This window comes from Alligator sinensis, unplaced genomic scaffold (assembly GCF_000455745.1).
Source record: "Alligator sinensis unplaced genomic scaffold, ASM45574v1 scaffold990_1, whole genome shotgun sequence".
Lineage (NCBI taxonomy): Eukaryota > Metazoa > Chordata > Crocodylia > Alligatoridae > Alligator > Alligator sinensis.
In genome coordinates this window covers 240,630-249,873 of record NW_005842506.1, presented here as the reverse complement: position 1 = coordinate 249,873, position 9,244 = coordinate 240,630, and the positions used below count along the sequence as shown (strand labels likewise).

At 42.2% G+C, this 9,244-nt stretch overlaps 1 protein-coding gene across 1 annotated transcript; it reads left to right on the top strand.

Moving 5' to 3' along the window:
* Positions 1–3,808: 3,808 nt before the first annotated feature.
* Positions 3,809–8,990, top strand: LOC102385701 (parvalbumin, thymic). The gene is made up of 5 exons (XM_006031458.2): positions 3,809–3,934; positions 5,880–5,947; positions 6,785–6,917; positions 7,254–7,363; positions 8,690–8,990. Exons 2-5 carry the CDS (start codon positions 5,887–5,889, stop codon positions 8,713–8,715), a joined length of 330 nt encoding a protein of 109 aa, XP_006031520.1. The 5' UTR covers positions 3,809–3,934; positions 5,880–5,886; the 3' UTR covers positions 8,716–8,990.
* Positions 8,991–9,244: the final 254 nt, after the last annotated feature.

Genomic DNA, 9,244 nt, shown 5'->3' with positions numbered 1-9,244 from the left:
GTTCTGGATCTCTGCTGCCGCCTACTTCATTGCAAACTGGGCTCCAAAATTTGCCCAAGTCTGACTACAGCTCAACAGACTGGGGCTATAAATCATTTGACATTCAGGATCTTCTCCTTAAAATTACCGTGAGCAAAAGGAGTCGTCTTCCTCTAGCCTATTGGAAAACAGCAACACACTAAGAAAAAAATGTCTTCAATTTGCACACTAAAACTCAGACTCTGGATAGAAGCCACAGACATTAAGATAAACAGAAGCAATCAGTGCTATTTTTAATTGGAGGGACAGAAGACAGGGGTTTACACATGTGGAATTAGCTGTGAACAAAGTGGGAAGCTATTGCATTTAAATAAAAAACATCCTCTGAAATAGGCTCCCTGATGACTCCTGTAGTCCAAGAATTTTAGCAGAATTTGTACCCGCTCCCCTTCTTCTTCATTGTGTCTCCAGTCTAACCTTTCTATATGGTCTGCTCCCAATATTCTGCACAGGACACTGCTTCTGGTGTTGGTGTTGCCAAATGTTGTGGGGCGTATTATGGTTCTACAGGGCATCTCAGGAGATGATCCATGGTTTGCTTCTCCTGACAAACACATTGGTTGGTTGCCTAGAGGCCCCAGGATTTCATGAGAAAGTTGCATCTGCCGAGACCCACTCTCAATCTGTTCAGGCTCTGCCATGTGTGCCATTTGTAATTGGAGCTGGATGCTAACTCCTTACTGCGGGTAGTTCTTTGCCAGCTCCGCTCAACAGCCTTGTCTCCCAGTTTCTCCCATTCTTCGCCAGATCCATTCAACAGCTTTGTTGCCTAGTTTCTCCCATTCTTTTTTCCTGTGACTAAATGATGTGGTCAATGGTATGGTAGAGGACAAAAAGATGAGAGATGATGGTGTGCTGATTGATGTCCATATAGGGTGCAGACAGAAGTGACAATTTTTGCCCAATCTGGCCACAGAAAGCAGTTTATAGCCATGACCACACACCAGTGCATGTCTGCAGACAGCGTAAAAAATGGCTGATCAGGTGAAAATCTGAACCTTCATTGCATGAGGGGTTAGATGAAGACGTTTCAAAACAGAGCGTCTTCTGTAACTTCTGTTTGCACTGCCTGCCACCCTCGAGCTGTTTTCAGAAGGAGAGGGGGGAAAGGGAGCGGAGGGAGTTCAGCTCCAGCTGGAAGGTGGGGCAGGTGGATTGGAGCCTCCCCGAGGTGGGGGTGGGGGGCTCCAATTCACCCATACCACTCTCCATCTAGGGCAGGGGCAGGCAATTATTTCATGTAGAGGGCCGCTTACTGAGTTTTGGCAAGTTGTTGAGGGCCGCATTTCTCTCTCCGGTGCAGAGAAGCAGGAACAGCCCCACAGTCCCAGGCCAGAAGCCTCTGCTAGGCAGGGGCTTGTGGTTGGGGGGGGCCTGGGCGGGCCTTGCTGCTGGATCCTGCCGCCAGGTTCACCTGGGTACCATTACCCCTGGCTCTTGTCATCTTTGACAGGCAACCAGGAGCAAATTAATATTTATTTTCTAAATTTTTTAGAGGCCCTGAGGGCTGGATAGAATGGCTTGGCGGGCCGGATCCGGCCCCTGGGCCATATTTTGCCCACCCCTGATCTAGGGAATCCCTGGAACAGCATCCTTTGCTCCCCTTCTGCCCTCCCATTCTGAAAACTTTACAGCCTTGCAGAGAGGAGAGGCCATTGCTAAGGGAAATCAGCAACAGGCTGCAGACAGCAGGTAGATTCCCCTCCCCCCTGGAACCTACAATGACCTTCTGTTTGTTCCAGGGTATCACTGTAACTCAGAACACTTCCTGGAGAGCGTTCTCAGTTACACTGGAGAGTTGCACTTCTGTCTGCACCCATAGTGGGTGGCAGTCATCTTGTACTTGCCAGTCAATGTTACCTACTACTTTTCTGCTGATGTAAGGGGGTACTATGGCAGATAGTGTGTATAGGCTCCCCTTAATTTAGCTCCATTTGGCCATACCATGCCACCAATCTGTATGAAGGACTGACCACTGATTCTGCATCAGTTGCTGGGGTCTGCCAGCAACTGATACAGAACTGATATAGAAACTAATATAGAAAAAAGTAGGGGACTTAGCGATTCCCAAAGGCAGCTTCATGGGGGAGGGGGGGGAAGCAGACTAAAAACAACTGAATCCATGAACTTCAGTGTAATTCATTTGTCACCTTTCTGTCATTGGCAGGGGCCAGGTCCAGTCCAGATACCTAGGATTCTTCTTAAAATTACCAAACAACCCCAAATCCTGTAAAGAAAGCTGGAAAACTAAGTATCTCCTCTTTATAGACAATCCTTCCTTCCCCCTCATGAATACTGACTATGTATAAATCAATGAAATTATACTAAGGGGAAAGGAACAGAGTATGCGTTGGAACCCCAATCAACCATGTCTTTATAATAAACTGTAAGTAAAACACCTGCCCCATCATAGCTTCAAAAGTAGTTCTTTGCCTCAGCTTCCCCATCAGCTGCTGTGAATATGTGGTGGACTAACCCCATTTTAATCCCCCTCATATCTTCCTTTCATGGCTGATGCACCTTGGCCATGATTTGTTGTCAGCAGTTAGGAAATTCCTAGAGCACAGGAATGCACTTGGGTAGGTTCATCTCCAGGCCTAAAGGCAAGTATTTCTGTGCCTTGCTGTTGTCTCTTTATGCAGTACAATCTCTCTGCTATTATATCCTACTGTACCCTCTAATCACGGTGATATTTTTGCTGTCATCCCTTGCCATTTTGCCACCTATGGCTACAGTACCATTCCTCTACTGTTGCTATGCCCCATCTCTGTGTTATTTCTCAATATGCTTACCTGTATGCCAGATATGAAGCTCCTGCCGCCTAACCAGCTGAACTATGCATCTCATGAAGGAGAAGAGAGATGATCCAATTGTTTCTATGTTATTTAAAGAAAAAAACCCTGCACCACTGCACACAGCACCTTTGCAAAACAGCAGAGAGGAAAAACAAGCTAAGAGGATTAGGTACCTAAAAGAGATCAGAAAGCAGCTTATAAAACTGTAATGAAGCCCTCTGAAGTGAAGCAACTGAAAAATTCCGTTTTTCCACTATAAATGCAAAGATCTCTCACTCTGAGGATCAGGCTTTTTGGTCTAAAAGACTTCCGAGTAAATTAGGACCCCTCCTCTTCGCACACAGACACACAGCTAACCAGCAAACCGCTTCTGACTTTTACAGAATGCTAAGGTTCTACCTGGGAACGTACCAAAGGGCCTACCCACTACATGCAAAGTACTTTTTGCTGCTCATATGGATTTGGCATAAAAGTAGTTGACCTATTTCAGCAAAAAATTCACTGTTTTTTAAAGTGACAGAAGTCAATGAGCTGATATGACTAGTATGCTTTCTGAATCAAAAGCTACCCAGTACTTCAGGAAGATGGCAATTTTCCTTAAACTATTTAAACTACTACTTTTTTGCCAGGTCAGCAATTCAGATGTTATCCTATACATTATTTATACATAATTCAAGTCATCACGTTAAAACATCTATTAAGGGCATCTCATCGGGAATTATTCCTGCTTCATTCCATTTGAGTCCTGGGATCAAGAGTATCAAATTGTGGTTTCTGGCCTAGATCATATGGAGAAGTTGATATTTTCTGCTTAAATCAGAAGAAATTTAATACGGCACAGGCCTTTTCACATATCTAGCCACTTATCTTGTTTCGTTTGCAAATATCATATGTATTCTCTTGAGATAAAAATAGTGTGAGATGATTAGTTAGGCAAGTTCATTCGACACCATTCCCCCTCCGTGACGCTGAAATCTAAAATCTGTATATGGTATACAACTTAAAGTATATATAAGCAAGCTCAGCCCTGGTGAAGACACACAGCAAGTGCTTTCCTTACAACTAGATTGCCTCCTTCTCCAGTCAAGAAGACCACAAAGGTAAGCTGATTAGATCCTCTCCTTTTGGAAAAATAAAAGCAAAAGGAAAATGCTCCATAAGCTAAACGCATCTATTCAGGGTTTTTTTAATAATCTTGAACCCTCTTCCATTCTGCCAGACCTTTGCAATCTGGAGAAGAATGATCAGCAATCAGACTGGAGGGTGGGAAGGGGCGCTAAAAATGCACTTCTCAAAAAACAATGGTATGCTTCAGAATTTTTTTTAATTTCCCTTCAACATTTCCCCCATTTCTTTTTTTTTACCGTCAGTAGGGAGAAGGAGGTGGATTGCTGAGCTCCCTATCAACCTGCCTATCTGGGCACTGAGAGCAGTCATAGCATTTGCTCCTTACAAGAAGTCACTGGGACAAATTTGCTTCTGGCATTATCTGAAGCAGTTCTGTTGAGCTAATTGGAGAGGTACCCATTGACCCCAGTGGCAAATTTGTCCCATTTTCTCTTTGCCCCCTCTGGAGAACCTGCAACCAGACTTAAATGGCTATTAGTTTGTTTCCCCTCCACGTAACCATATTGCATTGAAGCAGCCACCTGACTACCTGATCAACCCTCCAAACTGTGGGTAAATCATGACCTATGTGGAGGCACAGATCCTAACTTATTAGTAACAAGATCTTTCCTCAAAACCATTTAGCCAGAAAGAGAAATAGAAGGAGAAATCTACTGTATTTTCTATACATATTCTATATGGAAACGATTGATTTTGCTGTTAAAACACCAGAAAGAAATGCAGAAATCTGAATGCTATTCCTGGCTCTGCTACAGACACTCTCTGTAACCTTGTGAAAGTCACTTCTCTTTACCTCAGTTCCCCATCCACTAGCAATTCAAACCTATCTCACAGATGCTGCAAGTCTAACCTTTTGAGTAACTATGACATATTTTGAAATCCTCCATGGTGAATATGCTAGAATAATGAATATATTAATCTTAAATTACACTCATATGGATGAACAGCAGAGGCTGGGATTTAGGACCTCATAGTAGGTTTTTGTTAAACAACATATTCATTGGCCAGCTTTGCAAGAGCCTCTGGAGTCATCACAGCTTTGGTGGGAATAAGGGGGTCTTTTGTTGAAAACTGATAATTCATGAGTAAGTCACTTTCTGTGTTTCCTCCCCCACCAGTCATGAATTAATTTTAAGTCTTCAAAGCTTTGCTTTAAGAGCATCAAATTTACCACAATGCCTGCTTTTGGAAAACAAATCCAGTTAATTCTACTCTGCATTGAGCCAAAGGAGTTCAATGAAGTTAAGAAGAGTTTCTTAGAAAACTGCAAAAAGATTTAATCTTCTGTAGAATCACAAACACAACAGGCCAAATTGATTTCTGCTATCATTCAGCTTACCTCCCTGTATCTACATGCAAAGTGAATGTGCTCCCGTCCATTTAGAGTCTTTAAAAATTAAATGAGCATAAAATATATAACCTCAAGGTTACCAGTATTTTTAAGAAGATTGCCTGATTTTAGTAATTATCTTGAATTCCATGCAAAAGTCTTGTGTTTAGCTTCAGAAATTACACCAAGTATACATTTGTCTGCCAGTTTTAGACATTCTGCAGATGTATGTTTTTTGCTTATGCAATCCATTTTAATAATAATAATCCAACTTCCAGGAGAATCCTCTGACAAGTCATGCTTTTTTGGGTGCTAGACACCTTTGACTTGATGTCTCCTACTGCAGCCCAGGCATCCTATGTTACTAAGGGCCCCACCCTGTCATATGGAATTCCTCACTCATTACTCGGCCTCAAGTGAAAGCACCTGCTGCAGACATCTGTTACTGTATGCTCCATTTACAATTAGATGAATAATGTATCCCCTATCATATACTGTCATACCAGCAAATTCAAACAGAGCATTTGCATGAAAGATGGAGAAGTTATTCTAATGACTGAATAGCTCACATTTAATTTATTTTACAGTCCAGCCATGGCCATCACTGACATCCTTTCTGCTAAGGATATTGAGGCTGCCCTTTCCAGCTGTCGGGGTAAGGAATGGTCCCTCACCAATGAGAAAATGTATATCATTTTTACATCTCCATATGACATGCCTATCATTTTCCCTGTAAGATCTCTTTGTTACTGCATTACAGTGTAGCCTCTGAATTAAAAAAGTCCTATCAGAAGTTCTTTTATGGGGACTGTCCTCAAACATGTGCAGCAACAGCTTAGAGCTGAAGGGCTACATTCTCAGCTGCTGTAAAATCCATGTAACCCCAAAGACTTCCATACCACGATGTCAGTTTTAAACCCTTTAAGACCTTTTCCCCCTCTGTGTTGACTCTTTGTCTCACAACATGTCCAAAACAAAGCAAGGCACCCTGCCACTTTTGCAAGGTAATGACCAATTTCCGCACCTGTGAAGTCCTCCTCTGCGCCATCAGGACCACCTATCTCTTAAGTTCCATGAGGTCGTAAAAGACTCTGCATAACTATATTTTTTGTGGGACTTTGCCTGAACAAAGGCTCAGTGGAAATAGAATAAGGGCTTCAGGATTTGGTCTATACATTTTATGCCAAGAAAGCATATTCTAAATATTTATTGTAACTGCCTGTGATGTATGTGGAAAAAAACCTGTGGCTTTGCAGAATGTACATTCTAACAGAAAACTTTTATGCTGGCTGCAAGTACATCCAATCATAAGCTTATAGCAGCTGGAAAGGAAAACTACCTGTTGGATCATCTCTTGTATTTTGCCCCAGGGCACAAAAGGGCAGGAGTGAACAGGTGCAGCGAGCTGGAAGCTGGGGGTGGGTGCCTTAGAAATGTGTAGTTAAAACAGACTAAAGAGAAAGGGTTTAAATAACAGATCTCTTTCTTTCAGCTGCTGAGTCCTTCAACTACAAGTCATTTTTCTCCACGGTTGGCCTAACAGGCAAGTCGGCTGACCAGATAAAGAAAGTTTTTGGAATCCTTGACCAGGACAAAAGCGGCTTCATTGAGGAGGATGAGCTTCAGTAAGTGCAACTCAGCTGCTGTGTCTCCTTAGCAAGTATGGGTTTCAGAAGCTGCAACATCCTGACTGTTTCTGGAAGCCATCTTCATGGTAGCTTGTGAATTTCCATGTAAATATAAGATTAGGGAATTCCACATACATGAAAATTAGCCTTTATTTGTGGTTTGGGGGGGCCCAGCTTTAAGTGAGAAAAACAGGCACCAAACTACCAAAGCTATTCCAGAGAACAGAAGGTGTCTGTGCAGCACTCAGAATGACAGGGCCACCATCCTGACAGCAGCCTTGGAGTGTCTTTGTAGGTTAAATGCCAGAGAGTAACATCCCTGTCCTATTTCAGGCTGTTTCTAAAGAATTTCTCCTCAAGTGCCAGAGCTCTAACTGATGCTGAGACCAAGGCTTTCTTGGCAGCTGGTGATACTGATGGTGATGGCAAAATTGGAGTGGATGGTAAGATTTTCACAGTAAACTTTAATTTTTGATTTCTTAAAAAAGGATATTTTGGGGATTGAAAGGAAATTTACAGGGCTGATAACTAAGTGAAATAGTAGGGCCAATTCCCCTCTGAAAAAGGTTAGACATCAACAAAACTCCATTGACTTCAAGGGATTTATTCCTGACAACTATGCAGTTGATTTCAGTGGGGACCTGGATCAGGCACATAGACTCCTGGGGCCTGGTTTTTCAGAGGTGCTGAGTACCATCTCTTCCCCTGGAGTCAAGTAAAGTTGTGGGTGAACAGCACTTCAGATCCCAGGTGGATGTGGAACCTCTGTTTTTAGTACACTTCCACATAGATATATCTGCCACTTCACATATCACAATCAAAGGACAGCTCATATAATTCAGAGAATAAACTGGTAATGCAGAGTAGGACTGATTTTGTTTAAAGCTGCTGGAATTGCTGTGAAGCATCTAAAACAGCACTCATTCAAAGTCTGCCCTGCTTTATTTTGTGCTAAGGAATTGTCTGATCAGTGCAAATTCTACTTTGTGGCAGTTTCATGAGAAACTAAATCAAAACTCTTCAGAAATCCCGAGGGGGAAGATGTGGACTGGCTGGGCAATTTTTTTAGACTTCATAGAGATGAAAATAGGGCATCTTACATCACATACTGGAGATGAAGTCACTAAAAACTGGGCTGTCTCAGCCAAACTAGGACAGGTGGCAACAACTCTAACAGACACACAAGCTAATCTTAGCCAAAGTTAGGGAGGAGAGACTGTTGCAGGAATGTGCTTTAGCAGCAGCTCCTGTAGCGTCTACTTATAAACCCCAAATAGGACATCATATTAAACAGAACTCAGGCAGCCCCTTAACCATAGAGGTTCTCACACTTGAACTATGTCACTTGTAAAATTCAGCTCTTCGTTTGGGAAATACAAAAGCAGGATTGAAAGCTGCAATCCTGTCCTAATCCACTTTCTTTCATCTTGGCTATTGCAGCACATTCAGCATGCATGGATTTTACCATGCATCCTCCAGCTGAAAACCCTCATGAAACGAGTTAAAGAGAATTCAGGTTCAGCTCAGGATTTTCTAAGAATATAAATTTATGGATCCATTCCTTACCTCAGCCCACTATGTGCTTTACAGGGTGAAGATCTGTTACACCCAGTATGTTCGGTTTATCAGTGGCTTGCACAGTGTTAGAATAACTATGGAAGCTTCACTCTGTGATCAGAATTTGGGGACATTTTTCTCTATCCTTTCTAATGACCTTAAGAACCATTTTCATTTAGTTTTCTTTTCCTCTCATTTTCTTTCTCTGACAGAATTCCAGGCTCTGGTGAAGGCATAAATAGCACTAGACCAAAGGCAATAAAGGACTGACACTTCAAATTCCCTCCTCCAACAAGCACCTCACACTCAGCACGTATTTATACATTTTTATATCGTCTCAAGGCATTAGTAAAATGCCTGTACATTAACTCCACATATGGGACTGCTAAGAGATCTTGCAATGTAGTGTTGTTTTCAGTGTAAAGCAGGCACTTTGTGATTTTCGACCACTCACAATGTTGAAGTTGTGGCTGGAAGAAGGAAACCATTATTAAAAAAAAGTTCTGAAAAAAATAAGTTGTCTTTTATTTTCTCTGCTCAGATTGTCTTTACCCTACTCCACACCGTCTCTTCACCATGTGCTTAGACAGGCTTTTGATTATCTTAAACAATATGACATCTTTTAGGGCTTAATTGTCCTGATTTGGCTGACTTGTATTTCTGCTTAATACTCTGATCCTTGAGGAAAAGGAATGCTAACAAGGTAGCTAAAAATATTCAGTCCTAGCTCTGAGATTTAGAGAAGAAATTTAAGAGGAGTTGACACA

Excerpts from the sequence above, each read along its gene's own strand:
- LOC102385701 (XM_006031458.2), top strand. The coding sequence starts at position 5,887 with ATGGCCATCACTGACATCCTTTCTGCTAAGGATATTGAGGCTGCCCTT. Across the intron at positions 5,948-6,784 it reads TGCCCTTTCCAGCTGTCGGG|CTGCTGAGTCCTTCAACTAC; the intron begins GTAAGGAATGGT and ends TCTTTCTTTCAG. Across the intron at positions 6,918-7,253 it reads ATTGAGGAGGATGAGCTTCA|GCTGTTTCTAAAGAATTTCT; the intron begins GTAAGTGCAACT and ends GTCCTATTTCAG.